The sequence below is a fragment of the Psittacula echo genome, assembly GCF_963264785.1.
Source record: "Psittacula echo genome assembly, chromosome: 7".
Lineage (NCBI taxonomy): Eukaryota > Metazoa > Chordata > Aves > Psittaciformes > Psittacidae > Psittacula > Psittacula echo.
The window spans coordinates 6,143,308-6,167,159 of NC_137740.1; the positions used below are offsets into that span (position 1 = coordinate 6,143,308).

The following is a 23,852-nucleotide window of genomic DNA, read 5'->3' on the forward strand; positions in this document are numbered from 1 at the left end:
AATACGCAATTTTAGTTAGAGAAATGTACTTTGACAGCATTTTAGGCTTTTTTGTCTTCTTTTACAGATGGTGAGAGATGAAAACTTGAAATTTATGAAAAACAGAGATGTATACAGTAGTGACTACTTCAGTTTTGTGCTGTCATTAGCTTCTCTGAATGCTGTAAGTACCTAGATTTTCATCTTAAGAGTATTCAGAACATGTTGGGTAGAAAGGGCCACAGCAGCCATCTGGGGCACAACCAGAAAAACTAGAAGAGAAAGACTGACATGGTTTTGCTTTTCCAGCTGAGCAATTCATTATCTCCGGTAATTCTTCATGCTGCTAACAGCATCTGTCTCAAAGCAGACTCCGGCCTCCTGTTCTAGTAGTGGGAGAAACATTGTGCCATAGGAAAAGTTATCAACACGCACCTTTTTTGATGATGCAAACTGAGCTCTGGAGGCAGAAATTCCTCTCTGTATGGAAAATCCAGAAGTTGGTGTTAGTCACCTCAAAGTTGATAGACTTACATAGGAAATACCATTTGCTAGTTAAGTTCTCCTAAATGGAGTAATAAATAAACCTGCATTTATTATATTTATTAAATCTACAGATCTAGTGGGTTTTACAGCAAGTTTGTTCCTGTTTTAGTGTATTTGCTAACTAGCATAGTCAGCACTGGAGACTGTTTTTAGCACAGAAAAATGCTTTGGTTTGTTTTTGCAAATGAAGTCAATTACCTCAATAGAATACGTTGATGTGTTTAAGAGACAGTGTTTGTGCTGCAGGCATACTTCTGCTAAAGTGAACTTGACGTTTCTTTCAGACTAAGGTAAAGCATCCTTATTATCCATGCATGGCAAAGGTGAGCTTACAGCTGGCAGTCCAATTCCTCTTCCAAACCTATCTCCGAACCAAGAAGAAACTCAGGTAAGCTCTTGTTTTTGTACTGTAATAAAAGACTATGAGGTTTTCATGCTTGTTGTATCTGCAGCATCTTGAAATACCAAGGGTAGATAGGCACTTACAGAAGTAGCAATACATTTGCTCAGGGAATTTGTGAATGCTCCATCCCTGGCAGTGTTCAAGGTCAGGTTGGACAGAGCCTTGAGCAACCTGATCTAGTGAGAGGCATCCCTGCCCATGGCAGGGGATTGGAACTGGATGATTTTACGGTCCTCTCCAACCCAAACCATTCTAGGATTCTATGATTCTGTGATTTCTGCTTTGCATTGGAATCCCATCACAAAGAAATCTGAGAGAGGAAGGAGGGTCATGTATAACCTGACAGTTTGCTGACTCTCCCAGCTGTCTGTTTTTTTGGTGGTAGTGGATTGGGCATGGAAAGGCTTTAACGGATTTAAAGGCAGCAAGTTGTTCCCAAATACTTCCCTAAGTGTTTTTGTCTCAAGGCATCAAATGTACATTCAAGTAATGTAAAAATTCTTTCTATCTGGCAATCAAGAAACATGGCTTCCGTTTTGGAGGGGTTTTTTCTCTTTCATTTCTGACAGTTATCCCTCTTTTATTCAAGGGCTGATACAGAAGAATGGATTGCCACCATAGATGCACTGCTCTCCAAAAGCATTGATGCTTGTCAGTGGTTAGTTGAATATTTCGTCGGGCCGGAGGGCCGGGAGCTTGTAAAGTAAGTACTGTTAGTTCTGTCTTAGGTGGTTTGTGTCTCATGTATGGATAAAGCTTCCTTATAACATGATCTGGCCTATACTGACGTGTTCCCACAGAGCTGTCTGTGTTCATTCTTTAAACATCACTCTAGATAATCACTTAGGGGTTTATTTCTACCATTTTCTGATTGTGCAGCTTTCTGAGTAACTGAAAACCTAATAAAATAGGGCAGCATTATGTGGAGGAGGATGCAGATGTTTTATTCAGTGGAATGTCTTGGAGCGTGTTTATGTCTAGTATAGTTTATGCCTAGTCACTCCTGGAAGTGGTAGGAAAGGAGAGCATGGTGAAAGTGTTCGGGGTAAGTTAAACACTTACCTGACAAAGATCAGATAAACTGGAAGTAGTTTTGTCTCACCAAGCCCAAGATCAGCTAATACATGTCTTGAAAACACTGAAGACAAATTACTGAAGATCTGATATACTTAGAGGTGTGTCAGTGTAAAGAAAATTCTATCTTAGAAGTTGCATTGAAAGACAGGATCCTGTGATAGCTTTTTTGTTACTTGAATAAATATGTATAAAGGAATATTATAGACCTCATTAGTGACAAGCAGGAGGACAGGAAAATAACTTCAAGCTTATCCACAGGAGTACAATACAAGACGTATCTGGGCTGTTCTCCTTTTTAAAACGACAAACAGGGCATTTAATCATAGTAACTGTGTCTGCACGTTGATTCCAGTTCTCTTTGCAGCTTCGCCTTTTATCTTCCAGAACTTTCCTCCTGGAATGCAGTGTGAGAGAGGTGCGAGTTGCTGTAGCCACTATCCTTGAAAAAACCCTCGACAGTGCCTTGCTTTATCAGGAGAAGGTCAGTGTCACCTCATCACCAGTGATCCTTTTGGCTGTCTCTACCTCATGGCTCTTGCTGTGTTTGCAGACAGTGCTGCGTGATTTGTAAATGGCATGGTGAAAGGCTCTTGTCTTGACCATGCTTTCTTGATCTTCATTTCTTTAATAGGTTAATGCTTGTCTATTCCTGTCCTAGGTGGTAACATGCTGCTGTCATTCTCAGAATTTAAGTTCAAAGTATTACTTAAACTATTCTGCCTGATTTCAGATTGTCTTATAAACTGGTATCGCATATTCTTCTATCCTTCTATTCTCATATTCTTCTATTAGTTTGGAAACGGTGTTTTCTTTCTGATTCCAGAAATCAGCTTGATTTTTAACCAGTTCTCCTTCCTCACTTGGAAGCCTATAGCAGTAGAAACTGAGTTATCTCAGAAGTAGGATTGTTTTTAAAGGTTTATTTTTCTATTAGAAAATCTTGGCAAGTAAGTTTGGGAAGTGCAGTTTTGTTCAATTTTGCTGATCTTAATATTCTCGGGAAACCATCATTTGTAGACGTCATTTGTAGAATGTTAGAGGTTTACCTATTTCCCTTGGGATTCCTGAACCAAATACTATGCATGAAGAGAACTCAGAAGTGTTACCTGTGTTCTGGCATGTGCCTATAGGTAGTCAGTAAGGGCTTGGACAACTCTTTACATTCAAATTAATCATTTCTTTCCACAGTTAAAAACTCTACATCAGTTATTGGAGGTGCTACTTGCTCTACTGGATAAAGATGTACCTGAAAACTGTAAAAACTGTGCTCAGTACTTTTTGCTATTCAATAACTTTGTACAGAAGGTAAGAAACCGTTGCTTTTTCATGCTGTTTTAATTTAAATTTAATGTTTAAATTTAAAGGACAATAGCAAAGCAGTTAGTCATCCATATTCGTAGCAGGTTTAAGCAGCACAGTGAAACTCTCCCAGAACTTTAGTAGAGTATTCTCTTTTTGTTCTTTTTTTGAAAAGGAAATGGCTTTGAACACAAGATTAGAATAAAATCACACAAAAATATACCAGTGGAGTGTACTAATTCGAGATGTCATTTCCAGAATCTGAATAGAAAATGAAATCTAGTGTTCATGGGTTTTGTCCTGTAGGAGGCAGAACAACTGCGTAGACAGGACTGTTTACCCTGGTATGGCTTCTCTCTATTCCCCTGTTCTTTTTTCCTCTTTAATGTAATGTTTATCTTGCATGTACTCATTCTTGCACAATTTATGCAATGTGCTCTATGCAGTTTGTGCAATGTGCTCTATATAATGAGACGGCTTTTCAAAGGTGTGCCTTATTGATCTGTATGATAATCTATTTTATTTCTTAGAGTGGAAAATGCAGTGTTTAGCCCATGCAATTTGCTCTCGTTCCCCAGAGCACTAATTCTCGAGCTGCACAGGAATGTAACTTCTCATTATTGTCCATACAGCAGGGTATAAGGGCTAGCAGTCTTCTTCTCAGACACTCTGCTTTGAGGCACATGATCAACTTCCTCCTTGGCCCCAACCGGCAGAGTAATCAGGTAAAGTTTATGTAGCATCTGTTGTGCTGTGGTTTGTCATTTCCATGTTTTTATGATGCTTAAATTAGGGATAAATGGTTTTCAGGTGGACTAATCCTTGGATTATTCTGTAAACTTCGTGCAAGTGTTAGTCTACCTATGTGTAGATAGCATGGAAATAGCCATTTTGGCAGAAGTGAGCATCATGTTTCTGATAATAACAAAATTTTCACCAGCTTCCAAGTATTAGAACATGGTGATGGACTGCTAAGGACGTTGCTTTGCTTTAACTTAGCAGAAGATGACTAAACCGACCGATAAACAGTTAATGAAATGTCTCTTTTGTCTTAAACAGAATCGCAGGTGGAGTTCAGCACAAGCACGTGAGTTTGGATATCTTCACAATACTGTAGCACTTCTTGTTTTGCACTCTGACGTCTCCTCACAAAGAAACGTTGGTAAGAACTATGACTTTTGCCTTCTGGTGGCTTTGCATTTCAGTTCCTTTGACTGGGAATAACTTAGTGAAGAAAATACAATAACCTTGAATGAAGGCAGTAATGGCTAGCATGTGTTTAATTACTTTTCATTTTGCTGTAAATGTACCAAGAGGCTGTGGCAAACAGATAGTATTACAGGCACTCGGGAAGGGAGGCTTGTGGAAATCCTGATAGTGACATTAGTGTGCCTTCTCCTCTCCCCTATATGCCTAAAAGCTCTTTCCTCAGACTGAGCTGATGAATAGCAAGACATGAAATACTCTCCTAGATACCTCTCCAGAGGCGGAAGTTTCCAGATAAAGATAATGAAGGAATAAGTTGAAATCTCCAGTTTCCTGAAGGAGGAATTTCAAGTTGACTTTTGTAAAGAATAACTTAATTTCTCTCTAGGGTTAAAAGTTTCTATAGTTGGAGGCAGTCATAAAGTAAAAGAAGAATGATAAAACATTCTGAATCTGGTTGTGCAACAGTGATAGGGAGTGAAACTACAGCTCAAAGTACTGATAGGAACCTTTTGCTTTGACCTTCTTGCAGTTCATTTACTGATGTTGTCACTGAAGTAAATGACACTTCAGGTGTGTTAGAGATTACTTAGTATTGTACGAGCTGTAAGGTGGTTGAGGTGAATGTTGTTAGAGCCCATAATGATGCCAGATGAGCAGCAGTGTCTTTAAGGTGTGTAGAACAAACTAATTTATTAGTGGATTGTTTTTGTATTTGCTATTATAGCTCCTGGTCTCTTTAAGCAGCGTCCACCTCTAAGCATCACCGCTTCAGGTCCGCTGTTGACGCTCCATGAAGAAGTGGAAGCCTTGTTATTCCTGTCTGAGGGAAAACCCTACTTAATGGAGGTAGCTGTTCTAAATTCTGCCCAGCTTGAACCTAAAAGTTGGTCTGATGTGATTTGTTTGAAGTATCCTTACATGAAAACACTGAATATTAAAAAGCAGCCAGCTGAAGAGTGTGTGGTTATTATTTTGAGCCTAAACAAGAAGGCACTTCTGGTTTCTTCCTGACTCCTTCTTATTCTAATATATCCCTAAGCTTAGGGGTCTGGTTTGAGAGTTTACAAAGACAGCAAAGGCAGCTGAACACGTTTTGCAAGTGCCCATGCCCTCAGTTACCATCTCACCCTGAGGAATTAACTTGAATTGTTCTGACTTACTGGATCATGCTTAACCCAGGCCCTTGGAGGTGAGCAGCAGGAGCTGAATGCAGTGCTCTGAGGGCAGTGCTTCAGCTCACTGCACCATGCGGTGCTAGGAGAAGAAGCTGCATCCTTCCTGGAAAAGACTAACATTCTATTGCAAACTTACTTTAATTGTATGGCTGTGTCTGAAATGGTTTGCACTTTTCCCTTAGGTGATGTATGCGTTACGAGAGCTAACTGGATCTCTGTCAGTTCTCATTGAGATGGTGGTATATTGCTGCTTCTGTAATGAGCACTTTTCCTTTACTGTGCTACACTTCATCAAGGTAGGGAAATAATCAAGATAAGCTTTTTGCTTATCCATTTTTGCTCAGCCCATTCCAAGTATTTCTTCTAGGCTTTCATCATGCTGTGTCTTGTGGGTTATAATGACACTGGAATCAGTACAGTTTGTTGGATGGAGGGGGGGAGGGTGTTGGTGGATTTGGGGGTTTTTAGGCTTTTACTGCTTAAAACAACTAATTTCTTTATAATCTGTAAAGCTATCTTGTAATTCTTTGTGTCATCAACATACTTTACAATCTAAGTAACTTTATATATTTTACATGCAGACTCAGCTGGAAACTGCTCCACCTCATGAGCTGAAAAACATATTCCAGTTACTCCATGAGATACTGGTAGGTGAAGGGGAAAGACTTGTTTAGAATAGGTATTGTATCAGTGCAAAGTGAAAAGAGTCGGGACTGCACTGGTCATTTCAGCATCCACATATCTCTTAATTCTTCCATTTGGAGTTTTTAGTACTTTTAAATTAATGTCTTGATAATTCAGTGGTAAATGAAATTTCACAAATCTTTCTTGATTTTTTCATATTGAGGTGGTTAAAACCATTCCATAGAATAAATACAGGGGTCACACACAACTTACTTTGATCTTTTCTTTCCTAACAGGTTATTGAAGACCCATTACAAGTAGAGCGCATCAAATTTGCCTTTGAAACTGAAAATGGATTAATAGGCAAGTAAGCCAGTGGGTGAACACTCTTATCTCCTCCTGACCTTGTGGTGGTGATGGTTTATACCATCTCCTAGTTTCTAATCCTTCTAAACTGTTTTACTTCTCAGAGAAAACAACTCGACATGTTTGATTTAGCCACCGCCGCTCTGAGAAAATCCAAAATAAGCATTAGAATATGGTAATAATGGCAAAGTGGAAAGGAATTTAACTAGGAAAAATGAATTCTCTCCAACAACAGCAGTCAGTGAACCCAGAGAGGAGTGGTACTTATGTACTTAAAAGAGGTTAGCAACAGAACTCTTCTGAGCAAGAAGCCGGTCAGGGTGTACAGATAAGGGGTGGGGGGACGTGCCTTGGATTAACATAACAGAGTAGCTTTATGAATCCTGTCACCCTTAACATTTAGTTTTTATTTTCTACATATCTCAAGAAATTACCAATCTTTTTTTGTTTTGTCAGCATCCTCATTACTATTAAAAGAAACTAGTTCAGCACGGAAGGATGGTAATACTACTAAATGCAGGGTGGCTCCCATTTGTTGCTGCTCATACAAAGTGCTGTCTCTCTATTCGATACAGCGACTTTACTGAAGTTACTAAAGCATTCAAAAGCAACAGAAAAGTCCCAGAAGTGATGAGGTCTTATTTCATGTGAATCTGGAGAAAAGGCTTTTGTGTGCCAGAGAAAGGTGGAGTGGCCACAAGGTGCTCCAAAGAGCACCTCTGATGAAGTAGTGCAGCATGAACACCTTTTTCAAAGCTGTTTGGATGAGGAGCTGCTTGATTGTGGCTTTCACCTTATTTTGGATTCTGTTTCACTGAGAAGGAATATTTAGCTTTGTTCTTTATTTCTTTCTTATACTCCTATAGTCTTCTGTTTAGTAGTTTCTATGTATAACTGATAGAATATGCAGCAATGTAAGAGAATAGCTCAGTGGTTATTTTATTTCTAGGTAAATTGGTCCCACTTGGACCAATTCTGTTCTGTACCTTGGGCCACGCGTGACCACTTTTCCCTCTGCAGAGGAAAGATGCAATTATTCAATTGGGATTTTATGTTGAAGGCTTCAAGAACTGACAGGAGTTTTGGGTGTGGAAGTTGCACTTTTACCTTGCAGTTCCCTTGCAACAGCAATGAACAGCATCCAGTCTCCCTGCACTCACAATGGACTGTAACCTATCCATCACATTGGCTAGTTTTACTTCCAGAAAGGAAATCAGCAAACAATAGTTTTCCGTGGTCCTCAACCGAGTATTTGTGCATAATTTGCTGTACACCAGTGCTGTCATTTTAACTGTCTGCTGTGCTTCAGCAGTAAATAAAACTGACACTTGGCAGTTCCCTAGCAATTATTTGCCCACTTTAGAGGTTTCACTACAATGTTCTTCCCTGAGTGCTATGGACAGAGCACCTTTTGCATAGCAAATCTGATTGTGGCAACTGTGTGGAAACCTTTGTGCTTCTCCTCACTCAGTTCTGTTAAAAGATGTGGGAATTCATGGTATAGAAAACTTCCTGGTAGGAATGGCCTGGGGTTTTGCCCGAGTCTCCATGGAAGAGTTTCATGGCTTTTGAATGCTGCTATGCTTGTTTGTGTGAGGAAGCTGTAAACATTCTTCTAGCTATGCAAATTCTGATCCAGGTGGAAGCTGGTGATCTGGTCCATTTAGGGGGGTTTCAGACAGTATTTTTTCCCTTCAGATAGATGTAACCATAGTGATTATCTAACATAGAATGGATTATAGGGGAAGAACTGCATTAGGAGAGAACTGTTTAAAATTCAGGTACTGCATTTGAAAGAATTACTGCATTTTCACTTTGATCTATTTTTAATCCCATAGAGTTGTGGAAGTACTGAAAACTGGCAGCAATACAGCAGTGTTTAACACAGATACTCATGCTAACATCTGTAAAGTAACTTCTGCCACCCAAGTTAAAATTCTGGCTTCATCTTTGTTATGTTTTCAGCCTGGCTGGTACACAGGAATCTGAATTGTGGCTTCTAATCTGTGTGTTTCTTCTCCCCCCACAGCCTTGATGCACCACAGCAACCACATAGACAGCAGCCGTTGTTACCAGTGTGTCAAGTTCCTTGTTACTTTGGCTCAGAAGTGAGTAATACGAGTTTTGGAGTTTAACCTCATCCCTACCTTAGCCCTCTCTGTGACTATTTAGGCTGCTACTCTTTCTGCCTTTTATCAGCTTTATCTTGTGTTACTGTGATATAAGTGGTGCTCAAAGGTCTTGATAGTACATGTGTCAGTATGAAGTGGAATCTGTGCTGATTAGTACCTGAGATGGACTTCTCATATAACAACTGATAATTGCTGTTTATAAAGGCAAAGGTCAGCTGCATTCTATAGAGCAGGAGCCTAGCATTAAGGCCAAGATAAATGTAAGGTAACTGTCCCATATTTTGAAATACCAAGATTCCTAAATTCTCTGTTTAGAACTTGGCTTATGCCCCAGTAATGCGTAGTACTGAAATATGTGAATCTTTGTCGCATACTGCTTAGTGTAAACTTCACTGGGCATTCTTGCTCTTGCTAACTCAGTTAGTAACAGGGCTGTGCAGTTCAAGTCAGAGTTTGCAGTGATAGCACATCCAGAGGGCAGCAGCACAAAGACAAAGAAGTCTTTGCATTTCTTTTTAGGTTTGCCAGAATGCCTTGTTCATGACTAATGAATACCATTTCCATTTCCAAGGTGCCCTACGGCGAAAGATTACTTCAAGGAGAATTCCCACCATTGGAGTTGGGCTGTGCAGTGGCTACAGAAGAAGGTAATTTGGCTGTCACTTTACAGAGAAACTGTCACTTGTTTGCAATGAGAATTAGGAAATCTCCATCCTCTATATGTTTCTGAGATGACTCTAAAGGCAAAATACAAGTCTCTTCGTTATTTACAAGGATAGTCTGGATGCAGTTAAATCTGATGGCGTGTAAGAACCTCAGTAAGCCCCCACGTGTTTCAGACATAAAAGCATGTATCGTGCATAAAACCAAGTGTGAATGGTCGTAATGATTATTCCTTACCATGTGGGGAAGCTTTCAGTGCCACTGTATTCATGCTGGAAGGTTTCACTTCAAAGCAGTTTTCCTTTGCCTGTGTGTTGATGCAAGAGAATGCGTAAATGAGTGGATTCCTTACGGAATCATTGCAGCTTTGCACAAAACAGCTGTTGACACATACAGCTTTTTCCTCCCACACGTGTAGTTTTTGTTCTTGGCCAACACATCTCTAATAAGTACCCAAGGACACTTTGGAAACATAAAGCTCAGACGTGCCTGCAGTCAAGCAGGGCCATGCTTGGTCTCACAGCACTGCATGTACAACACTATAACATCCCAGCTCCAGGCTGATTTCTGTCCTGACAGCTGCCAGCAGGCAGATGTTGGATACATGAACACCTACTCTACTAACACAGGAAGCAGAATTAGTGGGATGCTTGCAGTGCAGCTGGCACAACCTGTTGCCACTCTTGAAACACAGTGGCTGGGTAGTCCTGCTGTACCCATTTTTACTTCGTACTGGCTCATATAAACCCTGAATCCATCACTTCTCAGCTTGGTGTCCAGTAACTTGCACACATGTACAGTTGCCAACTAAAGGGAGTTGGTTGCTAGTTTTCAGCTGAGGGGCAATAGCCTCTCTGACCATTCTGGCATGCATTAAAAGTGCATGCTTGTTCTTGCCCCAGATCTCCAGCTCATTGCTAATGGATTCAGAAAGCTTGCTCCAGACTTGTTAGTTCTCCTACCATCACAAGTGGATGAGGCTTTACACATGTAGAACTCATATAGCAATTTTGTGGTTTTCTTGCCTTTTTATGCAGATGTCTGAGCATTATTGGGCTCCACAGAGTAACATATCCAATGAAACCTCAACTGCAAAAACCTTCCAGCGCACTATTTCAGCACAGGTATGTGTCACTCTGAGGAGATGATGTTGAACTTGGTTTATTTCCTTTTTTGCTTTTCAGTCAGCATCTTTGGTTTTGGCAACTCTAGCATATTCCAGTGCACTTAAGACCATTCTTCCTTTAGAAGCCCAGACCCTGGGCTTATTGCTTGAAAAACATAACTGCTGAATGATGTTAGTCAATACCTCCCAATTACCCATAGTGACTCAGCCATCTCATACAGCAGCTATATTGTTTCAGAATCAACTTTAAGAACAAAATATATGAAATGAAGGTGTGACCGTGGCTCATTACACTCTTTTGGACTTTTTCCAACCCAGGACACCCTGGCCTATGCCACAGCCTTGCTAAATGAGAAGGATCAGTCTGGAAGCAGTAATGGGTCAGAAAGTAGTCCAGCCAATGAGAACGGGGAGAGGCATCTGCAGCAGGTAACAATCAAATAAAGGCATGTTTATCTTCTGTTGCATTGCTTTGTTAGACAGCTTGATCCTGGGGATTGGGTCAGAACCATCACTGAATATAGACACAGTAACCATGTACCTTTCGAAAGTAACATGCCATATCTTTCTCTCCCCATCCCTTGTGTGTATTGAAAGGGCTCAGAGTCTCCTATGATGATTGGTGAGCCTAAAAGTGACCTTGATGATGTTGACCCATAGAGGATACCTATGAACACAAGAACAGCTCCACTCAAAACATTTAATGCCTGGTACCTACTGAAACTGGAGTCCTGTTGCTTATGCCATTAGAACAGTCTGGAAGAGATGTGGCTTTGTAGGATCGGAGGCAATGCTGGAGGAGGTGGTTTCCCTGAAAGCTAAAAGCATTCTTTAGCCACGAAGGCTTCAGATCAATAAATGCTCTAGAAAACTGCATCTTCGCCTGCAGTAGCTTTATGACAGTCCAGACACCGAAAACAGTTTGTCAAGAAGATTTTCTCAAATACACAAACGCTAGTGGTTGAATTTTTATGTGAACATTAAATGAGTGAATGTAAAACTGTTGCTTTTCTGTGATGCTGCAAAACAAAATCCTTCTTTTGGTTTTTATACAGGAAAACAAGAAAAAGAACAAAAACAAACAGGTTGCCCTTATGTATGGAGGGCAGATTTTTAATCTTTCTGATGATATTGAATAGGAATATTCCAATTTCTGTAAAGATGTGTGATGACTTACATTTCATTGTAAAATATTAGTTGAAGAATGGGTTTACATAAGGACTTCTCTATTTAATATGTCTCCCTGCTAATTTGCAAAGCTCGTGATGAGAAGGCTCAGCAAGATTGCTCTGTAAGGAGAGTGATGCGAACAGAATGGCTTGGTCAAGGAGCTCTGGAATGGGTCGTGTTTTTCTGGTACCCTTCCAAAGCCACAGGCAATTGGGAAGGGCCATAAAAGCAAAGCTTTGTGCTGTAGGTGTACAAGTCTTTATTATTAAAGGTCAATTTAAAGAAGAAGAAAAAAGTGAATGAGTACTTCAAAAGAAAAAAAAAGCACTTTAAGATGGAATTCTGTTGCAGTTTTACTCATTAGATTTTTTTACCCTTTGGAGACATATTGAATAAAACACAGTCTGGGTCATGGATCTGCAATCACTTGCTTGTGCTTTGAAATCACTGAGAAAGTTGGTATTGGTTGTATATGATGAATAATTCCTTGAGTGAGTTGGAGACACTGTTGTGCAGGTTTTACAGCAATTTTAACACGGGGAAAGAATGATTTGGCTTTCTTTGTATATTTCTCACTTGACCAGGCAACGTTTAAAGTACCACAGCTCTTTTCGTTTGCTCAGAAGCAACTGGAAACCAGTTGGGATGATTTGAGCACAGTTTTGTTTTCCATGTCAAGTGCAGTTCAGTGATTTCTGGCTCTGGATATAAGCTTCTTTTTGTGCCATATAGCTCTTCATCTGTTGTACATTTTGCGTTTGTCACATTTTCTGCACTGCTTTTTGCCTTTATTTATGGATTCTGCCTTACTTTAAAAGAAAAATTCTAGGAACAAACATGCACAGAAATGGGGGACATCCTAAGGAGTGCCTGGGTACCTCCAGAATAGAGAAATTTGCCAAGTTTAAAGGCACAACCAGCCAAAAAGTGCCTTTTTCTTTTCCTTTTTACTTACCGCTGCTGAAACCAGCAGCAGCAGCAGACAGCTTTTCACTCCTGTGCACTAATACTGAAATTAACCAGTCATTTCACTGTTGGAAGTAACCATTGGATCTGATTCCAGCTGTACAGCTTTATAACTTATTGCGGGTCAAGGGAGCCGGTGTCATCAATTGCGCGTGCAAAAGAAGGAAGGGTGGCATTGTAGTGAACCTCTCACTTTCTTTTTCCAAACCATGTCTTCATAGACACGTGGCAGAGTTAGTGTTTTATAAATGTTTCTGATCATGTGCTGGGACATTTTAAATGTGATGTTTTCAGTTAATTTTGGATAACTCATTTCTCAACAGATACCCCTTCTTCCTTCCCTCCCTACCCCTAATACTGTGTTAATGGGTCATCACGAGAAGTGAGTACACAGCGGTGATGGAAGAAGCTGGTCACGTTCCTAAGGGTTGGCACCACTTGTCACTTCAGGTTCCTGTTATTTCCTATGGAAACAACGTCCTCGATTCACCACGGGCCCCAGAGAAGCATTGCGAAGAGAATTGCATCAGGATGGCTCATCACCACTGTATACTTGAAACCAATACAAACTTTTTCATGGTTCTGCTCACGCTTGTACAAAGTCAATGGTTATAATTTGCAATAAGATGATACTTGGTCCATTATTTTTGTTTCCAGCTGCTGTCATTTGAACCTGCTGAAGATTATTTTTTGGAAAATAGAGTTCAACAAAACTAGTTTTTGTGTAAACTGTGATGCATTTCTATGTTGTAATTTTTACTGCCAATCTTTTTGGATGAAAATGTTTTTATACAGCTTACACAATGTTCAGTGAAGAGCAGCCACAGCCTGCCTGTGAGCGTTTGGGAGATACTGTCCAATTCATACGTATAGACATTTGGCACTGGAAAAAATAGGCAGTCTTGATGAACAGTCTTGGGATTCCTGGTCAATGGAATAAAGTTATTCCTTTCACAGAAAACTAGTGTAATCTTTAGACTGCGCACACACTGCTACGCTGTTGTCTTGGTGATCTTCTTATCTTGAAACCTCTTAAGCCAGTCCTGCAGATGATAAGCTCTGAGAGGTTGCTGTGATTCCCGTTTGGTTCCTGTCCAGAGTAAATCAAAGCAGCTGAGTGGCCCCCGGACATCCTTATGCCATGGCATGTTCAGGTGCCCTGTCAGATTTGTATCTGTGTGCAGTTTCTCCTCCTGACCTTCTTAGCAGAGTGATTTACCCACACTTGCTGTCATGGATTAGACTGGCTTTTGTGTGTCAGACGGCAAGATTTGCAGGTGAGCTGGGCTTGAATTAATGCTGCCTCGTGTTGTGAGGTGCAGAACGCTGGACACGCAGCAGTGCCACAGTGCCCTGCTCACCTATGCCGCCTTCATAAGCAGAGCTAGGAGCTCAGACAGGGCTGACATCAAGGCTCTGCCTTTGTCTTCCACCCTAAGGGCAAAGACTTCTGTGTTTCAAGCACAACCCAGCCTGTCCTCTCCAGTCACGGGAGCATGGACTGGGTATTGCGAACTGTGCTGACAGGACTATCTGCAACATCCCTGGGCTTAGGTCTGCCTTCTCCTGACTGGAGAGGCTTTTCTGCCTACCCACATGCACGATACTAAGCAAGGGCTGATCTTCTAATAATGTTTTCTTCCATCAGGCTTACGCATGCTTGAGGTAAGCTGCAAAAGCTCTGCCTGGCTTATGGTATGTGGAATGTGCTCACGGCTTGTGCTGGAAGCAGGCAGCAGCATCCTCCCCTCTCGCAGGGATGTCAGCGGAGGTGAAATACCTGATGTGTGTTTTGAGAGGTTTAAGCACTAGTTAAGTCTGTTGAGAAATTACCAGCTGTGTCAATGCTCTTCAGGAGCTCTTGTAACATCCCTTATTCTTTTCCACCTCTTTGTGCAGGATTCAGATTATAGCTGATGAAATTATGGGCTGTAATTATATGCACATTATATAATTACATGATTAGATTAGGGCTGGGCTCTTGCCATCTTGAGGTAACAAGTTAGAAATCATTGCAACCTTTCAAAGAGTGGTGCTTCCTACTGGGTCTCTGTCTCCTCCTGCCAGTTAAAGCTGGAGTAATGACCTGTAAGGGTGTTTTTGATGGGGGGAAAATGCCCACCCCCGAATAGCCATAGTTTGACAGGTTAACCTGGTGCTTTAGTTTTACATCTCTCCTTAGGTAACACCACGCTAATTATATATTGCAGTACCAGGAGGCTGCTAATCACTGAAAACAAAATGAGCCCAGCTTTGGTGGCTTCTGCTACTTCTGAGCCTGTCTCTGCTGCTGTGCATCTCTCGGAGCTTCTGTGCGTTATCTTCTTCATGGGGCTTTGATGCTTGTCGAGTGAAGCCCAACGTTAAGCAACAGCAACAAGAAGCACAAGGGCACGTTCCCGAAAGCTGGGTCATGGTTTGTTTACATAACTGGAAGCTCTTCCCACTGTTTTAAAAACAAACTCCTCTTCTTGCATGCGCATGGGGCAACACGGCTCAGCCCCTGGGCTCTGCACCAGTCCTAGAGCCAACAGGAGGTTGCCCATGCTGTCTGCACTGACCTCGGGGGGGCCATTGGTCACCCAGGGGCGCTTTATACCCCAGGCAGGGATCAGGGCTCGTTTGGGGGAGCAGCATCCCTGCCTGGTGGTGTCATCTCCCCCTTGCACGCTGCTTCCCCATGGGGTGTACATGAAGCCACACAACGGATCGGATCTACTGCGCACTGGTCTCTGAATTTTATTTTAAAAAGACGTTTATAAAATGTTTATTTATAAAATTCCAAATAAATATTGAAGGTACAAACGTAAAAACCACGCTACTGTGAGAGCTTTTTGTTCTTGCTTGTCTTTTAAAGGAATTACAGCCGCTTCTGGGTGTCTCGGGAAGACCTGAAAGGGAAACCGTGGAAGCAAAGCAGAACACCAACAGATCATTGCCTTAAGAACAAAAAACCCCACTACCAAAGCAGGAGCTGATTGTAGCAATGCAGATTAAAATCTAATCAAACAAGCAGACTGGTTAAACTAGAGCCCTTACACTTGACTAAAAAGCAATCAATTCTCCTAGATAGATGGGTAAGCAATTGCAAAACTGCCTCAAAATAGCCAAACTATGATTGTCCAGGTGCAAAGTGGCATTGACTGACATGTAATGAGCAACTAAGGATGAAAGAAAGGAGCGATCCTCACCACGGGGTTGTGTTAAAGCTAGAGGGGTTTGTCATGCTGGGTGGTAATGCAAACAGCTTTGAGATGGCTCATACAGTCGGGGTGACCTGGGAAGGATGCTGGAATCACTCCTGGGATGCAGCAGGGCTGCAAAGGGGCTGCTCGGAGACCTCTTACAAAGCCACCCTGGGCTTCAGCCCTGCTATGCAGGAGGGTGATGAGCTTGTACCCCACCATCACAGCAGCCCAAGCGTGCAGGTTGCCAGCAGCTCAGCCCTGGGAAGGCTCTGAGCTGGGCGCTGATGGTCCAGCCCTGGCCTGCTGGGCACGTGTCTCCAGCTCAGCCCATCCCTACTGCCGGCTGCGGCAGCAAATGGCAATGACCACAGCGGTGCTGCTGCCAGGGACACCGGCTGCCACGCAGGTATCATCCACGGCGTAGGCTCCCATGGTGCCCGGGCTCTGGGAATGGGCGTTGCAGCCCGTCAGCGTCCAGCCGGCATCACAGGACACAGTCACCTAATGGGGGAGAAGAGGTTGTCTCCATGGTCAGCAAGGGAGCAGGGTCTGCCCGTCCGTCGTGGTCCTCAGGGTGATGTAGCCAGTGTCACACTGAGCAATCCCAGCTGGGGTTGTCCTAGTACAGGTCAGCAACTGGGGACACTGGTTGGGGTGGCCGCAATGAGATGCCAAAGCCAACCCAAACCCCCATTAGGGCAGCAGAAGGACAAGCAGAGATGAGGACACCATTAGAGAGGAGCATGCACCACCCTTAAACAGGGGAAGTACAGGTTAGATATAAGGAAGTTCTTCCCTGTGAGGGTGCTGAGGCGCTGGCACAGGGTGCCCAGAGAAGCTGTGGCTGCCCCATCCCTGGCAGTGTTCAAGGCCAGGTTGGACACAGGGGCTTGGAGCAACCTGCTCTAGTGGAAGGTGTCCCTGCCCGTGGTAGGGGTTGGAACTGGATGAGCTTTAAGGTCCCTTCCAACCCAAACCATTCCAAGGTTCCATGATTCTATCCCTACCTTCTCCACAGCATCCAGGGATGTGTGCTCCTTCACTCGGCACTCAAGGCTGGCAGCAGGGCAGCACAAGGCATGCGCCGTCACCTCCATCCTGCTGGTGCAGTGACTGGGCTCACTCTCCAGCCCTGCAACGGGTCTGCCACTGTCACCCAGTGCTGCAACGGGCGAGTGGAAACTGCACCCTGTGAGACCAGAGGGGCTGTCGGCACCGGGTGGCCGTGGCAGCATCCCAGTGCTGCATCACTAAAGGATGTTCCCACTGACCCCTGAGCCTTCTCTACCTCCATGCATGCAGCACACATCCCCCTTCCCTGTCATCCCGGCGCTCAGAGCCACCCAGGTCCCAAAGCTCCTCAGGAAGAACTCCCTTGGCCATCAGGCTGTAGGCTCGACGGTCTGTGTTACCGGTCAGCACTTGGTCCCTCGGGGAGCAGCCGGCCCCTTCAGCCACCATGGAGCTGGCGTTGATTTGGCACTTGTCCCTAGGCCATGTGCAGCACCGGGCGATGGCATAGACACCCTGGCCGCGGAAAGCATTGTGTGCCACGCACTGCTTCTGCCCGTCCTTCTCCTATGGCAGTGGTAGCGCAGCATCACCGGGGTGCTCAGGGGCCTGAGGACACCCTTCTGACACCGGTGGCCATCCCAGGGCCACACGCTCTGCTCACCTCCATGTGCTCGCCCAGCCTCCTGCCGCTGCGGGAGAAGCTGGAGCAGCTGAGCATCTCCTCGGTGCCGGTGCAGCGAGCCACGGCCGTGGCGTGCCGGGTGAGCCCCGAGCGCGCCGACCACACCGAGCGGCAGTACAGCTGCTCATCTGCAATGGGAACATGGGGGCAGTGAAGGGGGGGCACCCCTAGCAGCACTCAGCACCCAGCCGGGCTGCCAGGTCTACCCCTGCCCTCTGCAGGGAGCTGCTCAGCGAGGAAGGTGCCCTGCCATAGAATCATAGAGTGGTTTGGGTTGGAAAGGACCTTAAGGTCATCCAGTTCCAGCCCCCTGCCATGGGCAGGGACACCTTGCATTAAACCATATTACCCTGCTTTCACCCACGTGCTTCTTTTCCTGCCGAGCACCCAGCAGGCAGTGAGGTCTTTACCTGCACCCAGACGGGTGGGCAGCCCAGCCACGCTGTTGGGCGTCTGGAGCTGCTGCTCCTCAGGGAACCAGGCCACATCCATGACGTTCTTGGTGGCGAAGTGCAGGAGGCGCTGCCGGAGCTCGGCGAGGCTCAGCTGGGGCTCGGCGCTGAGCAGCATGGCAGCGATGCCTGCAGAGAGCCCGGGGGTCACAGTGAGCACAAGGGGCCACAATACCCCTGAGCAACACAACTCAAGAGGGACAGGAGAAGGAATCACTGCCACGCATTACCCGCACACATGGGATGTGGGAGCTCTGTGCAGGTTGCAGCACCCATCCCGCCAAACCCAAGGCACTATAACACCCAAAGGTGTCTCTGGCACAGGCAGGGACACGTGCCCAGGACCAGCAAGTGGAGGGCCAGCCCTGCTGCCACCCTGCAGCCCAGCTCACCCGCCACGTGCGCAGCCGCCTGTGACGTCCCACTCTGCGCCGTGAAGCACGTGCTGCAGTCGCTGGAGGCACCGATGATGTCGTCCCCCGGTGCAAACAGGTCCACGCAGCGGCCGAAGTTGGTGCCCAGGGTGCCGATGGAGGCGGGTTGGTCCTCGCTGTTGGTGGCACCGACCGTGATGACCTGCCAGGGCAGTGACAGAGGGGCTTGGAGCAACCTGCTCTAGTGGAAGGTGTCCCTGCCCGTGGCAAGGGGCTGGAGCTGGATGAGCTTTAAGGTGCCTTCCAATCCCAGCCCACGTGGACAAGCCCGGGTACCCCCACAGTCCCTACCTCTGGCTCGGATGCTGGTGAGTACAGGCAGGCATCATCCTTGTAGTTACCGGCAGCCGCAATCAGCACCACCCCGATCCGCGCCATCCGCCGGCAGCCGGCATTGAGCACGCGGCTGTAGGCACCGGCGAAGGGCAGCACCACCACCAGCGGTGCATAGTGCTGAGCCTCCATCGCTGCCTTGATGAACTCCAGGCCTGGGAGGGACAAGAGGAGGGATGGGACCCATCACAGGATGGGGATGAGGAGGAGGGAGCGCACCCGTCACTCACCGATGAGGGTCCCGCTGACCGTGCCCTTCCCCTGGCAGTTCAGCACACGGAGGCTGTGGATGTTGGCGCCCGTGGCCACGCCGGCGTCGCGCCCGCTCAGCACCCCGGCCATGTGTGTCCCGTGGCTGTCACACTTGCCGGCCTGGGGCAGGCCACAAGGGTTTAACACCTCCGCTCATTGCATCAAAGCAGGTTTGTAACCCCGCAGCGTCCTCCCCAGCCCCATCCCACCCCTTGTGCTTTGCACCAGCTAAGTCCTGCTGTAGAATAAATCCTTATGGCCAGGGACGCAGGGAGCCTTCCTCAGGGCTGGGCTCCCACTGGGCTCCTTCATGCAAGCAGTGATAAAGCCATGCAACGCAGCACTAGCATCCACTGCAGGGCACAGGCCCTGGCCCGAGGTGTGGGATGAACCTCGGTTCCCTCTTGCAAAGACACCCTGACGTGCACCCATGCACCCCAAAACTGCTTTCCCCAGACTCAGCCACAGCTCCAAACTGAGGTCCCAGCATCCCCCAGGACCACAGCTCCTGGTCCTGCATTTTGCCACAAGCCAAGTGTCTCTCTTGTCCTGGGAAGCCCGACAAGGATTTAGTGGGTGCAGGGGAATGCTCTTGCTGGGCTGTGGCACCTCGGTGCTCACCTGCCTATGGAAGCGGGTGCCATCCTCCTCGGGGACATTCTCGAAGTCAGTCACCAGCACCCTGCCCTCGATCTCCCGGTGGCTGCTCTGCACACTGGTGTCCAGCAGGTAAATCTCCACCAGGTCACCTTTATCTACCAGGCGCACAGCCCAGCGAGGGGAGAGGAAGGAAACCACCACCACGGTCAGCCCAGTCTAGTTGGGATGCTCCCAAAACACAGCTCCGGACCCGCAGGGGGATATCCCCACGGTTCTCCTCCCCATGCTTACTGGGAGGGCTGTAGGCACTCGAGCCGGGTTGCGGTGGCACGATCCTGCCCAGGTTCCAGGGGATGCTCTGTGCAAAGACGTACGCATCCTCCTCGACGTACTCCACATGCGGCAGCTTCAGCGCCTGCGGGAGGAGACCCAGCGCCCGGCGTGGTGACCACACTCCTATACCCCCCCTATACTGGAGCTTCCACCCGCCCCGCCGCCCCACGCACCATGTCCAGCACATCGCTGCTCATCTTCACCAGGAAGGCGGGCAGGAGGTGGAAGACGTGCAGCAGCTCGCTCAGGTACCCTCGCCGAGCCGCCCGCGCCTGCAGCCTCCGCGCAGCGTCCCGCACCTCGGCCCCTCCGCTGCCGGCCCGCAGCACCACCACGTACCGCCCGGGCAGCCGCCACGCCGCCTGCGGGGACACCGCGCTTCGGTTTGGGCTCACACACACGCGCGCAGCCGCTTCCCCCCTCCCTCCCCTTTCCCGCCGCTGTCGCTTCACCTTAGCGGCGCGGTGGAAAGCGGCGGGTCCCGGCGGGGCGGCCCCGACGGCCGCTGCCTCCTCCTCGGCCTCCCCCAGCGCCCGCACCAGCTCCTCCGCCAGCTCCGCCGCCGTCCGCGCCAGCAGCAGCGCCAGCAGCAGCGCCAGCGCCCTCGGGGCCATGCCCGCAGCCCGGCCCGACGCCCGCAGAGCCGCGGAGCCCCGCGGTCCCAGCGCGGCCGCCGCTTTGCCCAGCGCGGCTCGGCTCGGCTCGGCGCGGCGGGGCGGGGATCACGCCACAGCCGCCGGCCCCATCGGCCCACCCGGGCGGGTTAACCATTAACGGGAAGGGGGGGCTCTTCACCCGGGGGTGAGGGGTCCCCCGGGGCCGCAGTGCCCCGAAGGGAGCTCAGCGCAGGCACCCAGGGACTATTTTCAGAAGGCTTTTATGTGCCTCTCGCTGGGTTACTTCAGGGGTAAATTTCCATGGAAGCCTCTAATCCCGTTTGGGCATTTTTTACACACTCGTCGCGCAGAGCAAGCACTGAGGGTGAGGTTGGTGCTTTTCCATGGCTCTTCAGCACTGCTTTCCACCTCTGCCCTCCCGCAGTGCCGGGCTCTCATGGGGCTCCGATATCCCTGGTGACCTTCAGCAAAGCCCTTCCCCCTCCCTGCTTTCGAGGGAAATGGGGATTTAGTGGGGTTTATTAGCTATTTATAAGCTCCTCAAAGGTTATGTGGGTTTTATGGATGTATAAGCTTTGTATGGATGTACGTGTTTTATACGGATGTATATAAATGTAAATGTTTTACATGGATGTATATGCTTTACATGGATGCATACGTTTTATAATGATGTGTATGGTTTATATGGATGTATATGTTTTGTATGGATGTGTATGGCTTTAAACTGATAGAGGACAGAATTCGGTTAGATATAAGGCAGAAGCACTTCCCTGTGAGGGTGCCGAGGCGCTGGCACAGGGTGCCCAGAGAAGCTGTGGCTGCCCCATCCCTGGCAGTGTTCAAGGCCAGGTTGGACACAGGGGCTTGGAGCAATCTGCTCTAGTGGAAGGTGTCCCTGCCCGTGGCAGGGGTTGGAACTGGATGAGCTTTAAGGTCCCTTCCAACCCAACCCATTCTCTGGTTCGATGACACCTTCAGGGCAGCTGCACACTGGGGAGCCCCATTTCGAGGGGGACAGTCTCCTGCTCCCTCCAGAGTTGCTCTCTTTCTTTTTGCACAGGGATCAAGCAGTTTCCAAGGGATGGATGGAGAGAGCCCAGGAGGTGGGTGAAGGTGGCAAAGCCCCCCCCAGCCCTGCACATACCCTCACATGCTGAGCAACCTGGGGAGGTCTTGGCATGAATACCCAGCCTCAATGCCTGTGCAGGGGCTGTGAGGGATGTCCAGCCCCGCAGCCCTCTGGAAGGAGTGGATATCGGCAGAACTATTACATTTTTAATGAAAATATATTCAGAAATATCCCCAAACTTGCCCCCTGTAGAGAAGAGATCTGATTGATTGCCATCCTGGCACACAGGGTCGCTACTCGAAGCAATTCCTGCTGCTGCAGAGAGCAGCGGTACCCTCCGGCTGTGCCTGTGTTGTTGAAGAGGGAGGAAGAAGAGAGCAGAAAAGGCAACGGAGGAGATCCCAACAAAGGCAAAAAGGCCTCTAAATCCCCTCCTGCCCTCCCCCACGGGGAGAACATCAGAGGGGTCCTTGCAGAGGGCAGGGTGGGCGCATCCCCTGCTTGGGATGGGGACAGACCTCGAGGCAAAAAGCACAGCGCTTGCACATGTTTGGGACTGTTCAGCCCAATTTGATTACTTAGATACTGCTCAAAGAGGTGACTCGCGCAGTTTTGCACCAGCCGGGAATCGAACCCGAGTCGCAAGAATGGGAATCTTGCATGATACCACTACACCACTGGTGCGCTGCGGTGGCGACTCGCTGGTCTCGGATGAGCAGCATCAACAGCGACAGCAGCGCTCAGCAGCAGCAGCAGCGGAACTCCTTTCCTTTCCCGTCCCGTCCCCATCCTGTCCCTGTCCCCTCCCCATCCCCTTCCCGTCCCGTCCCCCAGTGAGGTCCCCGCGACAGCGGCGATCCTGGGGGTTGCGTGGCCCGTTCCTGCCCATGTCGTGACCGTGACCCGCATGGGGCTGCAGCAGGCGGGCGGCGGGGCCCTGCGCTTCTCGGAGCTCTAATGCCATGCAGGAATGTCCCGCCTCTCACAATGTTTAACCTCCATCCGAGCTGAACACTTTGGCTCCGGCAACCTCTGCACTGGGGTCATCCCAGCCGTAGGCACGGTAGGGATGCTTCACGGGGGATGCGGGGACCCAAATCCAGGGGGATTCAGGGGGTTGGAGACGCTCCGGTCCCCATCCCAGCCCTCTCCCCTGCTCCTCCCCAATTAAAAGCCTTGGAAAATGAAGTTTCTTTGGCCGTAAGTGGTACAGTCCCAGGATAGGAGATGAGCAGAAGCTCTATACATGACTTTCACCCTCAACATGAGCCAGAGCAGCATCCTGCCCCAGGCACCCTCCAGACCTCCGTGAGACGTGACCCCATCCCAATAACCTCCCTGCCGCCGTCATGCTCCCCCCATGCTGGGAAGGACAGTTAGGAATAAGCAAGTGTAAACAATTGGGCAATGCTTCCTCTTGGGCAGCTGCTCCCAATCCAGCCGGCAATGTTTAGCAAACACCTCCGCTCCCCACCCTCCTGTTGCCCATAAACACCTGAGAGTGTGGGGTGCTGCCTGTCCTTTTCCCCTTGGCACTGCAGTGACGTGGAGGAGAGCTGCAGGAGCACCAGGAAGGAGCGAGGTGTTGTTTCCACAGCTCCCATCCTCCATCCCCATCAGGTGCCAGGGGACAGCTTTGTCCCTGCCTTTGGGCTCATCAACCCACATAAATTTGCTGAATCATGGAATCAGCAGGGTTGGAGAAGCCCTTTAAGCTCATCCAGTCCAACCATTACCCCAGCACTGCCAAGGCCACCACTGACCCATGGCACTGAGGCCTCATCTCCACGGTGTGTGAACACTGCCAGGGACGGTGACTGCAGCAGTGCCCTGGGCACCCTTTGGGGAAGGAATTGTTCCTCATCTCCATCTAAACCTCCCCTGATGCAGCTTGAGGCCGTTTCCTCTTGTCCCATCCCTTGTTCCTTGGGAGCAGAGCCCAGCCCCTCCTGGCTCCATCCTCCTGTCAGGCAGTTGTAGGGAGCAATAAGGTCTCTCTGAGCCTTCTCTTCTCCAGACTGAACCCCCCAGGTCCGTCATCTGTTCCTCATCACACTGTGCTCCAGGCCCTGCCCCAGCTCCATTGCCCTTCTCTGGATCCACTCAATGTCTCTCTTATAATGAGGAGCCCAGAACTGAACAC

At 47.7% G+C, this 23,852-nt stretch overlaps 2 protein-coding genes across 4 annotated transcripts in view; one reads left to right on the top strand and one right to left on the bottom strand.

Annotated features, from left to right (window-relative positions):
• Positions 1-14,163, top strand: part of USP24 (ubiquitin specific peptidase 24) — a 67,259-nt gene extending 53,096 nt beyond the window's left edge. For 2 of the 3 annotated variants that reach the window (XM_080623325.1, XM_080623327.1), the window contains 16 exons: positions 68-163; positions 810-913; positions 1,518-1,631; positions 2,390-2,486; positions 3,194-3,310; positions 3,937-4,029; positions 4,364-4,466; positions 5,238-5,359; positions 5,871-5,984; positions 6,270-6,335; positions 6,609-6,675; positions 8,708-8,786; positions 9,382-9,457; positions 10,511-10,597; positions 10,918-11,028; positions 11,197-14,163. In XM_080623325.1, coding sequence (XP_080479451.1) covers positions 68-163; positions 810-913; positions 1,518-1,631; positions 2,390-2,486; positions 3,194-3,310; positions 3,937-4,029; positions 4,364-4,466; positions 5,238-5,359; positions 5,871-5,984; positions 6,270-6,335; positions 6,609-6,675; positions 8,708-8,786; positions 9,382-9,457; positions 10,511-10,597; positions 10,918-11,028; positions 11,197-11,259 — 1,509 coding nt within the window. In that variant the 3' untranslated portion in view covers positions 11,260-14,163. The remainder of the gene's footprint in view (positions 1-67; positions 164-809; positions 914-1,517; positions 1,632-2,389; positions 2,487-3,193; positions 3,311-3,936; positions 4,030-4,363; positions 4,467-5,237; positions 5,360-5,870; positions 5,985-6,269; positions 6,336-6,608; positions 6,676-8,707; positions 8,787-9,381; positions 9,458-10,510; positions 10,598-10,917; positions 11,029-11,196) is intronic. The other variant, XM_080623326.1, reaches the window with a different exon arrangement.
• Positions 14,164-16,256: 2,093 nt separating this feature from the next.
• PCSK9 (proprotein convertase subtilisin/kexin type 9) lies at positions 16,257-20,637 on the bottom strand (the record flags this gene model as incomplete). The annotated part of the gene is made up of 12 exons (XM_080623026.1): positions 16,257-16,424; positions 16,931-17,112; positions 17,336-17,501; positions 17,599-17,747; positions 18,030-18,200; positions 18,464-18,647; positions 18,797-18,993; positions 19,069-19,210; positions 19,712-19,845; positions 19,982-20,105; positions 20,197-20,385; positions 20,476-20,637. 12 exons carry the CDS (start codon positions 20,635-20,637, stop codon positions 16,257-16,259), a joined length of 1,968 nt encoding a protein of 655 aa, XP_080479152.1.
• Positions 20,638-23,852: the final 3,215 nt, after the last annotated feature.